Source organism: Centrocercus urophasianus, unplaced genomic scaffold (assembly GCF_019232065.1).
Source record: "Centrocercus urophasianus isolate 14NV4802_14NV808 unplaced genomic scaffold, USGS_Curo_1.0 seq_1388, whole genome shotgun sequence".
Classification (NCBI taxonomy): Eukaryota; Metazoa; Chordata; class Aves; order Galliformes; family Phasianidae; genus Centrocercus; species Centrocercus urophasianus.
Genome location: NW_024884573.1, coordinates 33159 through 55169, shown reverse-complemented (window position 1 = coordinate 55169; position 22011 = coordinate 33159). Strand labels below are relative to the sequence as shown.

The 22011-nt window shown below is 56.4% G+C and overlaps 2 protein-coding genes across 3 annotated transcripts; both read left to right on the top strand.

Moving 5' to 3' along the window:
* Positions 1-7025: 7025 nt before the first annotated feature.
* Positions 7026-11597, top strand: LOC122157466 (olfactory receptor 52B2-like). 2 transcript variants are annotated; one of them, XM_042813127.1, is made up of 4 exons: positions 7026-7207; positions 8160-9051; positions 9826-10022; positions 10401-11597. In XM_042813127.1, the coding sequence occupies exons 2-4, from the start codon at positions 8167-8169 to the stop codon at positions 10495-10497; spliced, it is 1179 nt and encodes a 392-aa protein (XP_042669061.1). In that variant the 5' UTR covers positions 7026-7207; positions 8160-8166; the 3' UTR covers positions 10498-11597. The 2 variants fall into 2 exon arrangements, with proteins under 2 accessions (XP_042669061.1, XP_042669062.1); XM_042813128.1 differs by lacking the exon at positions 9826-10022.
* Positions 11598-15910: 4313 nt separating this feature from the next.
* On the top strand, positions 15911-17515 carry LOC122157463 (ubiquilin-1-like). The gene has a single exon (XM_042813124.1). It carries the CDS (start codon positions 15911-15913, stop codon positions 17513-17515), a length of 1605 nt encoding a protein of 534 aa, XP_042669058.1.
* Positions 17516-22011: the final 4496 nt, after the last annotated feature.

Here is a 22011-nt window from a genome sequence, read left to right as displayed (position 1 = left end):
TCTCCTTCTCCTTCTCCTTCTCCTTCTCCTTCTCCTTCTCCTTCTCCATGGCATCCCCATTTCCATCCCATCCCCATCCCCATCCCCATCCCATCCCATCCCATCCCATCCCATCCCATCCCATCCCATCCCAAAACAATTATCAAGGTAGAAACTGCAGGATTGAGTGATGGAGGCCGTGTATGAGTCGCTCAGCACACTGTGAGGATCTGCAGCTCTGTGTCCAAACTCAGATCATCTGGCAGTGCTGACCCTCTGCTCTGCTGCCCCATAACGTGCTGAGCCTGAACCCCATCTGCTTCTCAGCCCCACAGAGCTCTGCCCCTCCTGTGTGCTCCCACCCTGGGCAGGCAGCTCCAAGGCAGGGGTGGCACAGAGCTGGGATGGCACAGAGCTGAGTTAACTCTCCTTCCATACATTGGATACCAGTTTTTGTATTCCATTATCTGTTGAGGAATTTAATTTGTTAACTCGATTGGGTCTGGAGCTCTTCCGGCCCTGAGGGAACTCAGTGTCACTGAATGCTCCTTCCTCCTGCCCACAGCTCTTGGTCTCAATGTCCTCGTGCTTTTTTCTGCTGAGCTCCCGGGATGCTCTCATCCCATTGCCCTCAATCAGGGGCACTGCAGCCCTCCCTTTGTTTCCTGATGCCGTTGCAGCACTGCTGATGCACAGGCGCTGCTGTTTGGTTCCATCGCGCGTGGCTCCATCTCCTTTCTGAACATTTCCACCCTCCCCTTGAGGACCCTCAGCTCCTGCACTCCCAGACCCGCAGCTGTGGCCACAGCTGTGCTCTGCTCATTGACCGACAGACAGACAGACAGACAGGCACAGACATACATGCACAGACTGACAAACACAGACAGACAGACGGGGCTGTCATGGAGTTTGCTGCTTTGGAGGGTTCCCATCCCACTGCTCCATCAGCAGCGCAAGCTGCCCCTGAACTCCCCAGGTTTCTCCCTGGTGGGGACATCGCTTCCTCTGCAGGGGGATTATGATAATACATTCCGGTCTAATTAAAATGTGCTGAAGTAATTAGGAGATAATGGCCTCGCTGTTCTTTGGGGTGTGAGTCTGATTATTGCATGATCAGATCTCTGCCGGCTATAAGAAATTTCACAATCATGATACCTTCAGCTTTGCAGAACATTTAATTGTTGAAAGCCACCAAATGTCCCCTGCGATGGGATCAGGAATTGCAGGCACCCGGGCAGTGGGGCCACAGTGGTACCTCCTTGCTGTCCCCATCCCCATCCCCATCTCTGGCCTGTTCTCATCCTCATCCCCATCCCCGTCCCCTACCCTGTCCCTGTCACTGTCCTTTGTGGGGAGTGGGGGCACATGGGGCTGCCAGGTGGGCTGAAGGCCAAAGGGGCTGGAACCTGCAGCACCAGAGCACTTTGGATCCCATCATAGGGGCTGCTATTCATCTCCTGAGACAGACTGAGGACAGCATCCATCACGTCCTGGAACAATTCCATCATCTCCTGGGTGCGTCCCGTCTGCTGGGACAGAGAATCATAGAGATATAAAGTTGGAAGAGCATCTCATCCAACATCATCGCCGTCTCCCAGGACATCACCATCATCTCCTGGGGACCACTGGAGGCAGAGCAGGGCCAGGCGGAGGAGTGGCACTGAGGGACGCAGTCAGAGGGTGCAGCAGGGCGGCTGGGTTGGGCTCAGGGGTCAGGGGGGGCTTTTCCAGCCTCCATGGTTCCACGATGCTGTGAGTGGATGAGTCGCAGGCTCATCCACAAGCACGAGGCTTACCAAAGCCCCATAGCATCCCTCTGCAGCCCCCTGGATGGTTCCTGCTCTGTGCCACACAGCGCTGCTCAGACTGACTGTTAATTAGGAGATAATGAAGTCAGAAAAGAGCAGTAAGTGTCGGGAGGGAGAACTCAGATAAGGGCAGAAAAAGCAAAATGAAAACATTCCCCAGAACAATAACATGCGGTGGTTAACATGCTTAAGGAAGAGCAAACAAGCAGCAATGGAAATGAAAACAAGTGGTGCTTGCAGCACCAGGACTAATTACAACACAAGCACGTGAAACCGCCTCTATTTCTGATAGCTTTGAGGTGGTTCTGTTCTTTGTTTCACTGATCTGTTCCCTTTGTTCTTCTCTTGGAAAGACAGCATCAGAATAGAATCATCTGCGTTGGAAAAGACCTCCGGGATCATCAGGTCCAACCATCGACCCACCTCATCCAACCAAACATGGGAGAGATCCCGGTCCTGTCCTCTGAGGGAACGGGCCAGAGCCTCTGCTGGGTCAGACCCACGTAAACTGTGGGTGCATTGGTGGTAGATTGGTAGATAGGTTCTACCACGTCAAAGGAGGGCTGTTTGCTGAGAGAGCCGCTGGGGACCATGGGGAGATGTTACCTGTGTGCACCATAGCCCCACCTCCACGCAGGTCCCTGGGGAGGCACTGGGGAGGTGCAGGTGGCAGGGGCAGCCCAACAAGATCTGCCTGTCCTGGGTCGATGGCCACAGTGATGGAGCTTTAGGGTTGGTGCAGGAGACGTGCAGATAAAGGCTCTGCTTTTGGAGCAGCTGCTGCCCTTGAAGTGCACTGCAGCCGTACCACGTGTGGGATGGAGGGCTCGTTCTGAGGGCATCCATCCCCTCACCCACCGGGGCAATGCTCACCTTCCAGCAGTGCTGCTGGCTGCCCTGCGCTCCTTTCCACAGCCGGGGTCCTGCTGTGTTTGCCTTTCCTCCACACGGGCAGCAGTCGCCGTCTGCAGATAATTGTTGGCAGTTTGTACCTGCGTTCTGCTCTGCTCCTATGGCCAAGTCTGCTGAGCAGCTGCTGCAGCTGTGGCTGTTCCAGTTCACAGCAGGGAAATTGGGCCTTTAAGGATCCCTTCCTACTCAAACCATTCTGTGTTTCCATGCTCAGTGCTCCATCTCCTGACCATGGGTGTCCCCAGCAATGGGTCACCCACCCCCTCTCCAGGCAACCTGTGCCAGTGCCTCACCACCCTCAGTGTTCTTCCTTATATCCAATTCTCCCCTCTTTTGGTTTGAAACCATTTCCCTTGTCCTACCACAAAGACCCTGCTGAAAAGTGTCTCCTTCCTCCCCCCCGACCCCCTTTTGATTACAACGCCAGGGGGAAGGGCAGCAAATCCAGGTGAGCTGAGAACTGCACCCAATGCACTCATTCCTCCACGTGACAGCAAATGTCACCTGAGCACCCAAAGGGATCCTCAGTGTGTCCTCAGTGTGCAATAGGAGCGCGCTGCTGCCCACTGCCCCACAGCATGGCTGTGCTGTGCCAGCCTGCGGCGTGGAACCCAGCAGCACTGATGTGGCACTGGTGCCATTCCTTCCAGAAATGGGAAAAGGACAGAAATAAGAGAGCAGCCAACTGCCTGTGAGCTCATCGAAAATAGCACAGAGGATCTGTGTACAGTAACTGAGGATAAAGCAGCGCCCAGCCAGCCTGGATTCATCGAAGCACGGAACGGCTTGGAAGGGAGAGGTTGGTTGGAAAAGGCGTCCAAGATCATCGAGCCCAAATGTCAGCCCATCCCCACCATGCCCAACGCTGGAGAATCGAGCACCATCCCTAGGAGACATGAGGTGACACTCCTGTCCCGTGCAGCAGTGCCACGGCCACGGGAGCAGTCGGACTCAAGTGAGTGTGGCCATGGCCACAGCACCATGCAGGTGAGGGCTGGTGCTTCTGTGCTCTGTGTCTCCATTGCCACACAGGTAAAAGCTCCGTGCTGCCAGCTGTCTGCTTCCAATGGTGCACAGCTGCTTTGTGTGCACCACGATGCTCGTGCTGAGCGGGGCTGACAAATGTGCCACGGCTACTTGAGAGTGCTGAGGTTGGAGCAGAGCGTGCTGCTGCTGGCGCTGCTCTGCCCTGCTCCCCGCCTATTGCCGTGGGATCTCCACGTCACACAGGGAAAGCTCTCAGAGGAAAGATGGTCCTGGGAGTGAAAATAGCATTTCTGGAGCATCCGTGCTGCTGCTTCTCTGCATTTCTGTTCTCTTGACCTCGAGGCCGTGTGGTGCTTGCTGCTGAGCTATTATGAGCGGTGAGCACCGTGTTCTGCCTCCTCTTCTCCCAGAGAGAAAACACTTAAAGGTTAAATATATACTGGGCATCGCTCTGCGTGTTCTGTGGTTGGAAATGCAGTCATAAAGCAAATGTTTGGGCATGCACAGAGTCGGGGGTCTCAGCTTTCCCGGGACGGCACAGCCCAGCAATGGCCCGTGAGCAGGAGATGGGCTCCTCCTGGGCACTTCTGGTGTGAGCAATTCCCCTCCCTGTGGAAGAAGAAAAATGCAACCAATTTGGTGCTGCGGAACTCCAGTCTGCATGCTCTGATCTCTTCGTGGGACATTCTTAGTGCTGTGCTTTGGAAACTGAAAGAACCAAGTCCAATGGTGAAATGAGAGCTGAACTGCAGAGGTGCCTTTTGGAGAGCAGCTGGAGTGCAAGCGCTGAGATCTGCCCCAATGGCTTCAGACAGATGAGACACTGAGATTCAGGCAGATGCACCGGGTGTGGGACAGGAGCTGCGGGGAGGGCAGGCTGCTCCCAGCAGCGTTTGGCTTCTCTGCTTTGCAGACATCTGGGCACTGAAGGCATCAGGGAACGGAGGAGGCAGGGGCCAACGGCACAGCTCCTCCTGGACATCCAGAGCTGCGGTGCTGCGTCTCACTCTGACCCACTGCTCCCGGTGTGGGGAGGCGTTCGGGTCCCACGGGACCTCGTTGCTCCGACAGCAAAGCGCTCAGCTCTGAGGAAACGGTGGCTCCAAGTGGCGGCGGGAGAGAAATGCCAAAAGCATCAGCACCGACCCAAGGGAGCTCTGCTGTGCTGGGGCTGTGCCAGAGCAGAACCGCGTCTCGTCCAGGCTGTGCCGTGATCTCTGCAACCACAGAGTGGGGAGGGAAGCATCGTGTGCTGGGAGGACGAGGACTGTGAAATAAACAGCGATAATTGAAAAGCCTTCAAACAATGGCGCAGCGGCTGCGTTAGCAGAGCTGGCAGCACCAGCTGAGCCCGGCCTGGGAACGTGAGCAGGTGATGTTGGGCAGGGAGCACAGTGTGCACAGCCTGTGTGTCCCCACAGCCCCGCTGCGGGGCTAAAGGGGGGGAGCATGAAGAGGGGAAAACGGCACAGCAAAGAGGGGTCCCTCACCAGGCGCTGTGCCATTGGCTGTCCCTGGGCACGGGGCTGCAGAGGTGCTCCGATGTGTTGCCAGCAGCCCCCAGGAGAGGCCCAAACCCGGTGCAGAGGGTCCGTGCTCCGTGTGAGTGAGGGTCCGTGTGTGAGGGGTTGGCAGCGCCCCCCAGGGCAGCGATGGTGTTTGGGAACTGCTCACTGCAGCGCGTGCTGGGCAGCCAACGCTCCCCGGAGGAGATGATGAGGATCTGAATGGGGCTGTGCCACGATGTGCCTTGCAAACCTGCGGGCTGGCATCCTCTCCGTGCCAGGCTGTGGAGCCCCTCACCCTCCTCATTCACCACAACTGCACTCAGTGCCGCTGCTGCAGGATCTCTCCGGGAAGGATCCCACTGCCTGCGCTGCGGCCCTACAGCATTTCTTACCTCACAGAGACCTCTAGAGTCCACAGCGGAGCACACGGCGCCTTTCCAGCCTCCAGCACGTGGTGCCGGCCCCACAGAGGCTCCCCTGTTTCATGCTATCTGTGACTGTACCAAGGGTGTGCTCTGTCCCGTTGCCCAGACCTTTAATGGTGACGCTGGATGGACCGGACCCAGCACTGACCCCAGCTGCACTCTGCTCGTTGCTGACCTCGGATAGATCGTGCCCCACTGCCTACTGGGCTTGGTGCACACGGATGGACCGGGGCTGCCCCAGCATCCGTGGGGCGGCAGCGACTCCAGCCCTGCATGGTGGGGCTGATCCTCTCAGTCCTGGTGTTTCCAGGTCCTCCCAGCTTGGTGCTGTGGGGCAGCGGTCCCTCTGACAGCAAATGCTGACAGGAACGTGGGCAGGACTGAGCGTGACCAGTACTGATGGTACCAGAAACCCGCCTGGTGTTCTCCAGATGAATGAGATGCAGAGCTCCTGCAGTGAGGGCTGGGCAGGAGAGGGGCTGGAGGTGGGCAAAAGAGAGGCAGGATGAGGCAGGGAGGAGCAGGGCAGGTGATGGGCAGAGAGGGCAGTGGAGCAGGGCAGCACTGGGCAGCCAGGGGGGGAAGCACTCTGTGACTCTGTGTTGGTGTGCAGCTGATGGAAGTCCTGAAGCGTATCTGCTGTCTGCATGCGTTGGTTGCATCTGTTGTTCTGAGCCTGAGGCAGTACAGCAATGGAACCATGCAAGAAATCTCTGAATGACAGGCACTGCACTGCAAGCCGAGTTGTACTGGATTCATACTGCTGGTTTCGTCCAAAAAGAACACAGCTGCTCTCAATCACTTTGCTTTGGTTCTGTGTGGAAAGAAATCGTCAGTTCACAGAGTCCTTAGGACTTCAGGCTCATTTTTCTGCCACGTGGACGGATCTTCAACTTGTCAGATGCAGGCAGATGTTTCAGTATTGTTTTGCATCCTTCAAACAAAGCTGTCGTTCCAGTTCCTTTGTTTGGCCACCATCTCACATGTTAGAAATGCCTTTGCAATAGCAATGAGCTATGAGTTATGCAGTTCTGGTGTTCTGGTCAGTGCTGGCCCAGACCAGCAGCTCAACCTGAGCAGAGGCCTCTGCAGCTGCTGTGCAGTGTGAGCACATCAACGCGGCCGCTGTGCTGTTTGCTGTGGGTTGGAGTCAGAGGGAGGAACCCTTCTCACAGAGACAGGGGCAGAGCTGGGGGCTGCTGGGGAGGTTTTGGAGCACGAGAAACCAGCAGGCACCTGGTGGGACAGTGCAGGGCCACCAGCAGGGTGATGCAGGCTCTGCTGCGTGCACTGAGTGGGAGTGCAGCGCAAATGGTGGAGAGCAGGAAATGCCTTCACTCACCTGCAGGGTCACTTCTGGTTAATCTTTAATGCAGAGCAGTTTAAAAGCCCACAAAACACCACAGCTCCTGCTGTGGTTCGGGAGGGGAAGGTTTAACCACGGCCCCCAAGCCTTCAGGGAGGACCCTCACTGCCCCCATTGGGGCTCAGCTGAGAGCTGGGCCGACCCTGTGGGATGTGTTGTGCCAGCATTGGTGTTTGGGCAAGGATTCCTGCTTGAAAGGAGCAGAAAGCAGTGAGCTGACAGGTGAGAGAAATCTGCCTCTGTGCCTCTGAGTGGGAAAAGGGCAACCAGCACGGAATGGCTGCTGTGCCTGGGAAGGTCTGGGGAGGTCCTGCATTCCTGCAGGTCTGCCCGCGTTCGGCTCTTTGTAGCCTCTCTGGGATGGGCCAGGGATACAATAAGGGGGGATGAGGACAAGGGGAATGGCTTGAAAGTGAGACAGGGGAGGTTTGGGTTGGAGGTGAGGAGGAAGTTTTGGAGGCAGAGGGTGGTGAGGCAGTGGCACAGGTTGCCCAAGGAGGCTGTGGATGCCCCATCCCTGCAGGCATTCAAGGCCAGGCTGGATGTGGCTCTGGGCAGCCTGGGCTGCTGGTTGGCGACCTGCACACAGCAGGGCTTGGAGCTGGGTGAGCACTGTGCTCCTTTGCAACCCAGGCCGTTCTATGATTCTATGAAAAAACACTTTATATCATTTACAAATGGATCAACATATTTCTGTGGGTGGAAACAGAGGGATAAACTGGTCCAGCAGAAGTTCCAGGGGTGCTCAACAACCCCCAAGACACCTGGTAGCATCAGAGCTGGTTTTATTCCTGACTCAACAAGAGCTCTCAGAAACTGATCTGAACTGATGGAGGCATTGTATTGTTTCATCAAATGGGGCTGACAATTGCCTGCCACAAAGCAAGCCAAGTGCCTTCTTGTGACAGTATGTAAGAGAGATAACAGGACCCAACCTGTTGCACAGCTCATGTGGAGGGACGGAGATGTTTCTCATTCAGACACAGTTCACGGGGGTTGATAGGCAAAGGTGAGTAGATTCCTCTGTGCAGCAAAATGCACCCAGTGAGGCCCTCAGCCTCAGAACGGCTCCGTTTGGAGACCAGCTGCACACAGCAACATTCATGTGTCGATGGCAGGGGTTAACACACAGCATTATTTATCCTCATTCTTTCCCTTATGACGCCGGGAGCAGCAGCACCATGCATGAGCTCAACGAAAGCAGCTTCGACCCCATCACCTTCGTCCTGACCGGCATCCCGGGCATGGAGGAGTCCCACATCTGGATCTCTGTCCCTTTCTGCCTGATGTACATCACTGCACTGTTCAGCAACTCCGTCCTGCTCTTCGTCATCGCCACGGAGCGCAGCCTCCACGAGCCCATGTACCTCTTCCTCGCCATGCTGGCTGTGTCCGACCTGATGCTTTCGACCACGACGGTGCCCAAAATGCTGGCGATCTTCTGGTTCAGCGCCCGAGAAATTTCCTTCGACGCCTGCATCACTCAGATGTTCTTCACCCACTTCAGCTTCATCGTGGAGTCGTCCGTCCTGCTGGCCATGGCCTTCGACCGCTACGTGGCCGTGTGCGACCCGCTGCGCTACCCTTCCACGCTGACGCCCTCGGTGATCGGGAAGATCGCGCTGAGCGCCGTGCTCCGGGGCTTCTGCATCATGTTCCCTCCCATCTTCCTGCTGAAACGGCTGCCCTACTGCGGGCACAACGTCATGCCCCACACCTACTGCGAGCACATGGGCATCGCCCGCCTGGCCTGCGCCGACATCAGGGCCAACGTGTGGTACGGGCTGACCACGGCGCTGCTGTCCTCCGGGCTGGACGTGGTGCTCATCGCCGTCTCCTACGGGCTCATCCTCAGGACCGTCTTCCAGCTGCCGTCCCCCGAGGCTCGCCTCAAAACCCTGAGCACCTGCGGCTCCCACCTCTGCGTCATCCTCATGTTCTACACGCCCGCCTTCTTCTCCTTCCTCACGCACCGCTTTGGCCACAGCATCCCAGGCCACGTCCACATCCTGTTGGCCAACCTCTACGTCGTGGTCCCACCGATGCTCAACCCCATCGTGTACGGGGTGAGGACGCGGCAGATCCGCGAGCGCGTGGCCCGGCTGCTCTGCCCTGCGGGGCAGTGCCTCCATCCCAGCTGTGGGAGCCGCTGCTGAGGGAAAGGGGACGCGGGATGGGGTCTGGAAGGCAGTGTGAGGTGTGCTTGCATTGGGGTGATGGGTTTGTCCACCAGGCTCTGGAGAAGCTGAAGGGTTTTCGGATACGTGGGCCATCAGCCCCTTCATTGCTACTGATGCTGCCCCTGAGTGCTCCATGCAGCAGAGATGGGACACGTGGGTCGGATGAGGAAATGTCCATTAAACCACAGCGTCCAATGCCACACTCAAAACCCCACAGCAAACTGAATCACAGAATCACAGAATGGTTGGGTTGGAAGGGAGCTCAAGGATCACGAAGCTCCAACCCCCACCAATGCAGGGCCACCAACCTCCCCATCTCACAGCAGCCCAGGCTGCCCAGGGCCCCATCCAACCTGGCCTCGAACAACTCCAGGGATGGACGGGGCATCACAGCCTCTCTGGGCAGCTGTTCCAGCACCTCACCACTCTCTGATCAAAGAACTGGAGGCAGACAATGGTCTCAAGTCCTCGCATCCCATAGGGACAATTTTTTCTTACAAAATTGTTTCACAGCACAGCAGTGCTCAGTGTAAAGTCCACGTCCTTTGCTCCTATGCTGCTCTTTGATCACCCATCAATTTGGCGCCATACATTCCACTTATCCTCCACCACCAGGACAGCGTTGTCCAACATTTTCTCACTCCTCACTTTGGTCTACAGACCTGTTGTACCAATCATGCTGTGTTCTGCCTGAAGCTGGTGGCAATCCGCCTCCATGCAACGATGCAGAGTGAGCACCAGATGTATCTGGAGCTTCTCAGTCCCCTGGAAGCATCTCAGCCATGGCTCTGTCTGCTTCCATCGTGGAGGGAAGCACAGCAGTCCTTCCATCTGGAGCTCTGCATAGCATTCCTTAGGTGAGTGGGATTGCTCTGCTGTCTGGTCTTATGATCATTCTGGCTCAGTGGTTAAGTGCCAAAATTTCCATCGCCCATGGGATGAAGAAGAAGAGTAGGAAGTGCACCAGAGCCTGGAGACCTGCTTTCATCTTTCCTTTGTGTTTTACTGGGTGTGGAGTTGAGATGAAGGCTTGCCTCTCCCTCCTGCATCGTTCCTGCTTTCTGATCCGTATTTTCTACCCCCACTTGGAGACAATTTTGTGCCTGTATTGAGCTTGGGGCTTCATGCATCCTGACCAGCGAAACCATCTTCATCTGGGCAGCAACCACAGCCCTGTGAGGGCGGTGATTTGGGGGCTGTGTCTGGAGGCTGACCCTGCACTCCCACTCCCACAGCAGTGCCAGGAGCCGGGATGCTCTGCTCCGTGTCAGCCGTGAGACCCATGGAACAGCGCTGTGTGGTGGAGCCAAGGGCGCGAGACGGGCAGGATGAGATGGACAGGGATGCAGCTACACAACCCCGCTCCGTTCCGGGCCTCCCAGTGACACTGCTGCAAGTTCAAGAGAAGAGAGAAAGAGATCCACAGTTTCAGAATTAAAAAGAAAACAAAAAAACAGTAATAATTCGCGGCACTTTCAGCACATTTCTTTTTTTCTTTGCGGTTTTATTTTGTTGTGTGTGCTTTTGTCAAAGCTGGGAAGCCCGTGAGAGGCGGAGCGGAAATGAAGGTCTGTTCACTCAGGGCTGTTTGCTTAGCAGTGATAACAGAGCTGGTGGAAATGCTGCTCGAACTGCTGTTCCCAAAGCATTTTTGTATCTCTCTTAGCAAAGAGTATTTATGGAGAGCAGCCCACGTGATCTCTGATAGGACGCTGCACTATATCAAAAGCAACAGGTCGGGAGAGCAATCTGGTGTAGCCATAGCACGAATAAATACATTCAGCTGCAATGAGATGCTTTGGGGTTTTCAGGGCTGTCACAGCAGCCTGGAGGTTGGGGTGAGAATCTGGATGCTTGTGCCTGCAGGAGGCTTTGCGGGGTCCCCCCAGCCCTGCCCAAAGCACGAGCTGGTTGACAAACCCTTCTGCTGCAGAGGTTTCTCCCAGAAGGTTTCTGAGCAGCTCGAGTGGCAGCCGACCCGCCGTACAGATTCACTACTGCAAGGCAGTTCAGCTCCATGGAGTCCCAGCTCTGTGGTTATTTTTGCTGTCTTGTCTGCTTCCCCTTCTGTTGCCTCTCCTTGTTGTTGATCTGCAGGGTGTGCTCACCTTTAAGCACGGCAGCAGTTTGGCCACACGTGGCTGTGCTCAGGGCACGCGAGTTGGAGCCTGCTGCTGGGAATGGCCCCTCTTATCACTGCCCATCCTGGAGTTAGGGAGCAGTGGGAGCACGCTCAGCGGGAGCTGCACAGGTGAGAAACAAAGCAATAGACCCGGCTTCAAAGTGCTTCCAAACCAAGTACTGGAAAATGCATAGAGAACAACGATAACAGGGCACTGGAGCAGCTTGCCCAGCACCGTGGATGCCCCCTGCCTGGAGGCATTCAAGGCCAGGCTGGGTGGGCTGTGAGCAACCTGATGTGGAGGGAGGTGTCCCTGTCTGGAGCAGGGGGTTGGAACTGGGTGATCTTAAGGGTCCCTTCCAACCCAAACCGTTCCTGTGATTCTGATCCTGTCAACAGGAGAGTGCTGGACCATAGGTTGGTCTTGGCATCCCAGTGGCCACAACAGCACCGTGCTCAGGTTCTGCTGACCTGAGGACCTCTCCAGTGCGTGGGAGCCTCTGGGGGGAAGGCATCCCTGCAGGCACCACAGCGTCACCCAGCTTGAGCAACCAGCCCCCCTGGGATGGGTTCTGTGTGCACTGCGTGGGCTCACAGCAGGGATTCTGCTGCTCTTCTGGCTTTCCAAGAACAGCTGAACACGAGGCACAGCCCTCAGCCCTGATGGAGGTGCTGGCTGGGTCAGGGTGCAGATCTCACGGGAAAATGTCCCTGGGTCAATGAATCACCAGCTGTGCAGTTAGTGCCCACAGGGGCATGCATAATGGGGTATTAGCCACTTGGTTGGGAAGATTTATATTCAGAGCGTGGTTAAAATGTTAGCTAAATAGCCCGCATGAGCTCGTCGTGCTCCAGGTGCTGAGTCAGGCTCCGAGCTGGGAGGGGGAAAGCTCTTCAGCTTCACTGAGTGCTTCACTGGAGGGAGATGGAGAAAGCACAGCAGTCAGGGCGAACAAAGCCCCATGTGTTCCATTGCCACATTCATATTCATTCCTACCACTGCCTACAGCAGCGCTTTATTAATTGCTCTTCATCTGCAGGCTGCAGTGGGTAATAAATTACAGTAGCAAAGCTGAGTGATCTCACTGCGTCTCACTGCTGTCATCACCGCGTCTCAGTAAATGTTAATTAATAAAAATCCCCAGCCCACTCGTAAGTGGAAAGCCGTACATGGCACATCCTGGTACTCTGTCCTGCCCTGACGTGTTTGAGGTCCCCAAAGGTCCTCGAAGGTTCTCGGAGGTCCTCAAAGGTCCTTGAAGGTCCTTGAAGGTTGCCATGTTGAGGCCGTGGCAGTGGCTGCGGTTCCTCTGACCTCAGCACCCAATGCTTGGTGCGCCCGGGGTTTCTGGAGGAGGAGCAGGCCCATAAACTCGTTACTCTCTTCTAAAATTGGACATGAGACAAAATCAGCAGTGAGTTTTGCAGCACGAACGTCTGCTGGTCTCCACCGAATTCCTCTCCATCGGGGCTCACAGAAAGCCGAAACGGGTCCTGCTGTGAACGGAGCGGCGCCTCACGGCTCCTCCGCGGCCCCGGCAGCCCTCGAGCGCCAGCAGGAGGCAGCGATCGCACACGCATGGCCGCGGCTGGGGCGGCGATGCCTCGGGCGGTTCGCTGAGGACGGCCCGGAGGTCTGCGGGGCTGCAGCCCCCGCCCCAACAGCGGGGCTCAACCTGTTGACCTGGGCCGTGAGATCCGCGTCGCTCCTGGGGGAGCAGAGCTGACGACGCCCCGCGGAGCCCCGGCGGCACCAAACAGCCGCAGCTGGCCGTGAGCGGGACGGCAGCGCTGGCGCCCGAGCGTCGCGGTCCTGCTGGGCTCCCTGTGGTCGGGTCGAGGTCCCTGAGTTCCGATGGCATTTCTGGTTCCAGAGGCAGGTTCTGAACTCTGACTCCCTTCGGCTGGCTGCTCTGCCAGCAGCATCCCTGGGCAGGAGGTGCGGTGTGCCTGCCTTCTCTGTGCAAGTGGGGAATTTTCTGAAGGATCCTTCCAGCCCTGAAGATTTCGCAGTTACATCAGGACCAAAACGTGTCCCAGAAAGGCACCCATGGGACGGCTGTCCCAGGAGCTCAGCTGCATGTTTTGCTCTGGTTCCCACCAGCCGTGGACAGTTGGGTGCCAAAGACTCCTTACTTCAGAGACTCAAACAGCAGAAACGAGGCTGCCAAGTGCAAGTGGAGGGACCTGAATAGAGGAGAGGAACCTGATGGACCAAACTGCCCAGTATTTAGCACTTCTAGACGAAATACAGCTCAGAAGTGTGAGTGTCTGAGACCTGAGCCTTGCTTATCTCGAGCTCAACTCCCCCTTATGCTGTGTTTTACATGCTGGCCTTCTTGCCAGTGCACTGATTCACCCAATGCATTCCTTGGCATACCCTCATCTCACTCCCATCTGCACGGAGGAGCTGCCCGTGCTTTATTCTATCGTGACTCAGATCATAGAATCATAGAATCATAGAACCGCAGAATCCTAGAACCATAGAATGGCTTGGGTTGGAAGGGACCATCAAGCTCCATCCCCTCTGCTGCAGGCAGGGCCACCAACCTCCCTATCTAAGACCAGATCTTCAAGGCCAGATGGACGGGGCTCTGAGCAACTCAATCCAGTGGATGGCAGCTCTGCCCATGGCAGGGAGGTTGGAACCAGATGATTTTTGAGCTTCCTTCCATCCCAAGCCATTCTGCGAGTCTGATGCTGCGATCTTGCCCATTTTCAGATTATCCCTTCTCTAGCCTTTGGGAGCTGTGGTCAGCTGGAAGCCATCAGGTCCAGATGGGCTGCAGGAGCTGCTGGAGGCCACCAGACCTGAGGGTTCTGCAGGCATCGCCAAGCCCAGCAAACCCAGACAGCAACACTGCCCTGTGCCAGTGCTAAAATGGCGGAAGGGGATGATGGGAGAAATTGGACACTGCTCAGTTTGACATTAGCTCCAAATAGCACAATGAAATGGGAATGTGAGACTTGATCAATAACAGTAAAAAGGTAATAATGTAATCAATAGCAATCAGTGTCTATTTCTGGCGCTTAGCTTCCACAGAATCGTGTCACTGCATTTTCCTTCCATTTTTGGGTGACTGAGTTTCCTGAGGACTGAATAGAACCGTCATTTTTTATTGTGACAGCAATCTGATAGACACCTCACTGTAACAGACAGACAGACAGACAGACAGACAGACAACCACTACACCTACTTGAGAATAAAGGAGGTGCTGCTGGAGCCTGGCTCACCGCAGCCTTGGTGTGAGCTCCCCACTGAGAGCTGTGCTCTGTATCTTGCTGTTCTGCAGCCGGTGGTGCAGAGCTGTGTGTGGATGCCGTCCCCCAGCTGGGGGCTGTGGGAAGCAGCACTGTGCTGGGGGCACTTGGGGTGATGGTTGGCCCCCCATGGGTGGATGCGAGGGTCCCAGGGCGCGCCAGGAGTTGAAGGTGACAACAAAGAAGCCTTTGGGCTTGGACAACAAATAGCTCTGAGAACTGCTGGCCGTGACGGTTGACTCCTCCCTGGGGCTGTGAGCAGACCCAGCATAGAGATGGGGAGGCTTAGGCTGGATATCAGGAAGGAGTTGTTTACAGTAAAGGTGGTGAGATGCTGGCACGGGTTGCCCAGAGGCGGTGGTGTCCCATCTCTGGAGACACCAAGGTCAGGGATGGGGCTCTGATGGCTTCAGTGTGGAATGGGGGAAAATGTCTGATGCTGAGGGCTGTTGTGAAGCCTTGAAGAATTTGTATGAGTGAAAAAATGAAGCCAGACACACTCCAATTAGAAGAGCCTTATTTTGAATAATGAGAATAATTGAGTGCAGTAAGAGGCTCAATGAGAGCAAGTTTTCCATCAGTTTCCCCAGTCTAGGCCATGTCCCTATGAGAAGGACGGAAGCTGTTAGGTGCAGTGTTGTTTTCCCAGTGAAATCTTTGTTCTCCTGCATTGATACCAAGGGCCATTCAGCATCTCCTCCCCCTCCCGAGTGCCACCAGCAGCACTGCTGGGCTCCCACCGAGGATGAGCAGCAGAAAGAAACCACACAGAGGATGGGAAATTTCTTCTAGCAAACCCAGAGCTCAGAAGAACTCTCTAACCAGGGACCTCCTCAAGGCTTGTTCACAGAGCAGCAGGGTTTGGGTAAATTGCCTCCACAACATGAGCAACGTTTGAGGAGGAGCACTGGCTTTTGCAGCTTACTGTGGGAGAGGCTTTCTGCTAATGGTGCTGAGCGAGCTTTTGTTGGGAACGCAGAATGGAACTGAACAGGCTCCACAGGAACTCTGCACAGCCTGGGGCTCGGTTGCTGGGGGCGGCGGAGGTGAGGATGGGCCCCTCTGCACCCACCCTGCTCAGTGTGATGTCACAGCACGGGGCCAGCAGTTCTATGAGGGCAGGGACGATGGGGTGGTGAGCGAGCGGAGCAGCTGTGCCACATCTGGCTGGTATGTGCCTTCTGGTGCTGTGGAGAGAGGCGGTCTCTCTCCGTGCCACTTCTCCCTCCCAGCTGTCACCATAGCAGGAGGAACTGCCCTCGTTTTGGCTGCCAGCCGTTGCCCCCTCCCGGCACTCCCCACCTCCCAGCAGCTCTGCTGCTCAACAGATCGAATCACAGCCCTGGTTGCAGAGCCACCATCATGTCAGAGCACAAAGGGGCGGCAGGCGCAGGTCTGCCCGTCGTCACCACGGATCCTGCAGACATCATCAGTGTGGTGGTGAAGACCCCGAAGCAGAAGGAGCGCTTTGAGGTTGCTCAGGGCAGCACCATCCAGCAGTTGAAGGAAGACATCGCCGCACGTTTCCAAACTCGCCCTGATCTGCTGGTGCTGATATTTGCCGGGAAGATCCTCAAAGACCGCGACACCCTGAGCCAGCACCAGGTTCACAACGGAGCCAACATCCACCTCGTCATCAGATCCCCAACCAAGCAGGATGACCTGGCAGACCAAGGAGCTGCAGCTGCTCTCGTGCAGCCTCCCAGCCACAGCAGTCCCAGTTTGTCCCCGGATTGCGCATCTGATCTGCAGAGCCTGATCTTGATCCCTCAGAACGTGCTGGGGCTGTTGAATTCCAGCCAGGAAATAGTGGCCCAGACCACAGAAGACCTCTTGTTGAGGATGATCAACTCGGAGCTGGACATGAATGCCATCAACAGCAACATGCTCCTGCTGGGCTTCCTCCTGGGGGTGACGGGCACCAACATCCTAGGGTTGGATTCAGCAGATGTGTCGGAGATGGTGAGCAGCATCCAAAGCCCCGTGGTGTCCATAGACAGCTTGCTGAGAGAGGTGGCAGAGAGTTCCTTCGAGCAGAGCGTCCTTTCCCGTCCCAACCTGCTCAGTGATATCATCGCATCCAACCCCCAGATGCAGCATCTGGCTGAGCAAAACCCCGAGATCAGCCACGTGCTCACCAGCTCAGACATCCAGGACATCCTGGAGGCGTGCAGCAGCCCGGCTGCGATGCAGGAGATGATAAGGAACCACGACCTGGCCATGAACAACCTTGAAAGCATCCCCGGGGGGTACAGCATTCTGGAGCAGCTGTACAGAGAAATCGAGGAGCCCATCCTGGATGCGGTGCAGGCACAGATGCAGGACGACGTGTTTGCTGGTCTGGACAGTAACCCAGCCCCAGGAGGGGCCAGGCTTCCCGCCCGCACCGAGAACCGCCGGCCGCTGCCCAACCCCTGGGATCCGCAGCCCAGCAGAGGCAGCAGTTGTGACTCGGAATGGGACGAGCGCTTGGCCTGCAGCGGTGATGGCCTTATTGACATGAACCTGGGGCCTGCGGCGAATGCGGAGGAGCCCAGCCACGGAGGGGTGCAGAGCATGGTGCAGCAGCTGGCAGAGAACTCGGAGCTCATGCGCGACCTGGAAAACGCGATAACGAACCCCGGCAGCCCGGTGCAAATGCTGCTTAACGGTGATCACACAGCGAGGGATGGGAACTCCCCAAATGGCAACCAAAGCGCAGAGCAGCTGCCGTTGGAAATGGAGAACACGGGGATCTCTTCGCTGCTGAGGAACCCCCGGGCGCTGCAGGCGCTGCTGCAGGTCCAGCTGGGGCTCAACACCCTCCGTGCAGAGGTGCCAGAGCTCATCCTCGGCCTGGGCGAGGAGCCTGCGGAGCTGGAGGGCACGGACAGCTCATCACAAAGCAGCGGGGTGGAGGATGTGAGCCTGGCGTCAGAGCAGAGTGAGGAAGAAGAGCAGGCAGTGATGGATGAGTGGCAGCCATAGGCATCTCCGTGCCGAGGGCTTCCAGGACCTGCATTCTGTGTCTGACACAGGGGGAAAGAGCAGCACAGCGGCTGAGGTGCTGGCCAAAGAACCTCCATTTGATGAGGTGCAGCAGCTGGGTCACCCCAGCGATGAAACGTGTTTGTTGGCCGTGTTTTGGTCCCATCACACATTAAAAGCAGCAAGGCACATACTACGTTGTGTGCTGTAGCATTCTTGCGCCCATGATAATTAATTCCCCTTTAGCTGCAAGGATTTCCTGCATTCAGAACAAATAGAAATGAGGACTGTTCTGAAATCACAGAATCACAGAATCACACAGAATCACAGAATCACCCGGGTTGGAAGGGACCTCAAGGATCATGTAGTTCCAACCCCCTGCCTAGCAGGGCCACCAAACACACACATTCAGATCAGGTTGCCCAGGACCCCGTCCAACCTGGCCTTGAACACGTCCAAGGACGGGGCATCCACAACCTCCCTGGGCAGCCCGTTCCAGGGCCTAACCACTCTCCTTGTAAAGAACTTCCCCCTAACATCCAACCTCAATCTTCACTCCCTCAACTTGGATCCATTTCCCCTAGTCCTGCTGTTGTCAGCCCTTTTGAAGAGTTTACTCCCCTCCTGGGTGTAGGTTCCCTTCAGGTATTGATAGGCTGCAATGAGGTCACCCCGCAGCTTCTCTTCTCCAGGCTGAACAAGCCCAACTCCCTCAGCCTGTCCTCATAGGGGAGGTGCTCCAGCCCCCTGCTCATCTTAGTCGCCCTCCTCTGGACCCTTTCCAAAATCTCAATGTCTTTCTTGTACTGAGGGCTCCACACCTGGACACAGGACTCCAGATGGGGCCTCACAAGAGCCGAGTAGAGAGGGACGATCACCTCCCTGTCCCTGCTGACCACCCCTCTCCTGATGGAGCCCAGGATCCCATTTGCCTTTCGAGCTGCCAGAGCGCACTGCTGCCTCATGTTCAGTCTCTCGTCCATCAGGACCCCCAGGTCCTTCTCTGCCGAGCTGCTCTCAAGGACCACTCCTCCCAGCCTGTATGGGTGCCTGGGGTTCTTCCGGCCCAAATGCAAAACCTTGCACTTTGCCGTGTTGAACCTCATTAGGTTCACCCGAGCCCAGCCCTCCAGCCTGTCGAGGTCCCTCTGAATGGCATCCCTTCCTTCCACCGTATCAACCGCACCACTCAGCTTGGTGTCGTCAGCAAACTTGCTGAGGGTGCACTCAATTCCCTCATCGATGTCATTAATAAAGATGTTAAAGAGCACCGGTCCCAAGACAGACCCTTGGGGGACACCACTTGTTACCGGCCTCCACCTGCACACAGAGCCATTGACCACCACCCTCTGTCTGCGGCCTTTCAACCAATTGCTTATCCATCGGGTCGTCCACCCATCAAATCCACTTCCCTCCAGTTTGGAGATGAGGATGTGGTGGGGGACCATGTCAAAGGCCTTGCTCAGGTCCAGGTAAATGACATCGGTCGCCTTCCCTTCGTCCACCAATGCCGTCACTCCATCATAGAAGGCCACAAGATTAGTGAGGCATGACCTTCCTTTGGTGAAGCCGTGCTGGCTGTCTCGGATCACATGCTCATTCTTTATGTGATCGAGCATGTTGTCCAGGAGGATCTGTTCCATGATCTTCCCAGGCACGGAGGTGAGACTCACCGGCCTGTAGTTCCCTGGGTCCTCCCTGCTCCCCTTCTTGTATATGGGAGTGACGTGACCCTTCCTCCAGTCGTCCAGGACCTCACCTGACAGCCACGACAGAAATGGGGAAGGCTCTCCCTGAATGTGGTCTCAATTTGCACACAGAATCCAGATGTGTCCACAGGTGAAAACATGACAGCAAAGCCACCAGAGAAGGAAAAAGGTTAGGAACTGAGGTCTGGAGATGCTGTGGACAGGATGGTGAAGGGGCTTGGCTCCCATTTGGACTCCAAGACTGTAGAAGCTCGTCTGGCACTTGGACATTTTTATCCCCAGTGCATTCACAGTTGGGTTTAACCACCCATTGTTGCACAGGTTTCTGTAATTTCCCCTTTGCTTTGCTGTGGGTGAGGCTGTGGATGGAGTAATGCCACAGTGCTTTTCACAGCCTTTGTAACACAAACCATGATAAATGATGGAATGTTTATGGCTTCATGGTTTAGTGACGCAGACCCGAACCCGTGGCCTCAGGCAGAGAAGCAGCCATTGCTGTGCCCTCCCACATCTGCTTCCCTTCTCCCAGCTGCAGGGATCAGCTCAGACCCTCCCTGTGCCCCCTCCCAACTTTGCCCATTCCCATCACATCCCCCCCTCCTGCTCCTGCCCTTTCCTTCTGGCACAAATGCTCTGAGTCTCCTTCCTCCCACTCCGGGTTTCCCACTCCTTTCTTCTGCAAATGTTTTCTCTCCCGGCATCCTCCTCTCACAGCACATCCCACGGGAGGTTTCTATCCATTTCTCCCTGTGGTTCTGAAGCCTTTTGAATGGACAAATTCACCCTTCCTCTTTTGTCCCTCCTCACAGTTTTGCGAGTCTGCTTCCTCTCTTTCCGGAGGCATCAGGAGGGTTGGTGCAGGGTGATGTGCTGGGTGCCTGTCAGGCTGAGGCTGGACGCATGTCCCTTGGCAGCAGACCCCATTCCCCACGTCAGCAGCTGTGATAAGGCCAGCTCCCCTCAGCAGCATCCCTGGCAGGAACTGATGAGCTGTCCTCCACCTACTGTTGGCTTTGGGCCTTCCCTCTCAACACCAGCCTCAGACACAGGGATGTGGTCCATCCAGGCCTGGTGGCTGTTGGCTCGCTGGGGTCTTCATGCAGAAGCCGTGGCCATAGAATCACTGAACAGAACCATATAATCAACCATTTGAATTGGAAGGGACCTCGAAAGGCCATCTGGTCCTACTCCCCTGCAATGTGCAGGGACACCCACACCCATTTAGGACAAGGGGGAATGGTCTGAAACTGAGACAGAGGATGTTTAGGTTGGATATGAGGAGGAAGTTTTGGAGCCAGAGGGTGGTGAGGCACTGGCACAGGTTGCCCAAGGAGGCTGTGGATGCCCCATCCCTGCAGGCATTCAAGGCCAGGCTGGATGTGGCTCTGGGCAGCCTGGGCTGCTGGTTGGCGACCTGCACACAGCAGGGCTTGGAGCTGGGTGAGCGCTGTGCTCCTTTGCAGCCCAGGCCGTTCTAGGATTCTACAATCTGCTCAGAGCTCTGTCCCTTCACCTTGGTGTCTCCAGGGATGGGGCACCACCTCTGGTCCTGGGAGTGTGATGATGTGCAGAAAGCAGCCATGGGGGGTGTGGGGGGGGGCTCCAGGGGAGTCACCGAGGGCAGCAGCATCCCATCCCCTTACAAGGACAGCTTTGCAGCTCTCCCCCCTCCTCCCGGAGGCCTGGTCCCACCAGGACTCTCATGACCTTCTCCACATTGCTTTATTGTGATAATCACCGGGAACATCGTGCGTCCACGCAAACAGCGGGCTGCTAAACAAGCATTAAGTCCTCTACAAAAGCATCTGTGCCCGCTCTGTACTTCTGGTTTCCTGCTCGGCCCTTCGGATGAGCTGAAGCAGCCCCTCCCGTGGGATCCCCGCGGCACCGGGGGGCCCTGCGGACGGGCGGTGAGCACGGTGCGGGTATAAGAGCTGCACCGCAGCCCGGCCCGGATCGGATCCTCGGGTTCGCAGGGACGCGGAGGTGCCGTATCCCATGCGAAACCCCCTCCTTCCCTCTCCGCTTTTATCTGGAAGCTGCGTTCCGGGCAGAGGGAACTGAGAGATACGGGTGAGGGGGACGCGCGCAGAGCATCCCCGACCCAGCGCATCCCTTCGGAACTGGGAAACGCTTCCTTCGGTTCCATTCTCGAGACAGAAAGGCAGCAGCGAACCCTTCCGGCCCCGCGCTGCGTCCTCCCGGATCTCCGTGTCCGGACGGGGAGCTCCGCGGTGCCGCTGCTCCGCTCGTCCCTCCACGTGCGGTGCGGAGAGAATCAAAATAAGGTAAAAGTGTGAGAGCCCGGAGATGAGGGCAGTGGGGAAGAAAAGGGAAGAAGTAATGAAAAACGAGAATAAGTCACCATCTGCTGAGTGATGCAGTCCCTGAGCAGATGCAGCCCCCCGGCGCTCCCCACTTTTGTTGCTCAGCACGCTGCCATGGCACGGGGCACTTTGGGGTCCCGGCTCTGCCCTCTGCTCTCTCCCCGTGCCCCACAGCCCCTCGCCGGCAGAGCAGTGTGAGAGCCGACACATCTTTGGCTCTGTTCAGCACCAACTGAAATGTCGGTGTGTGATTATCCGGGTTTGTCTGATTACCTGCGTTTGTCTCCGGCAGCCAAAGGGCAGCATCGGAAAAGGAAATGAAAACCAACTCCATCCCGGCTGAACCCGGGACAGCGTCCTCAGCACGGCTGCTGGGGCCGTGCGTTGCCTGCAGCTCTGACACAGATTTTAGGAGTAAAAAGTTCCAGAGGACAGCAGAAAACGGCTTCCTTAAAGCTGT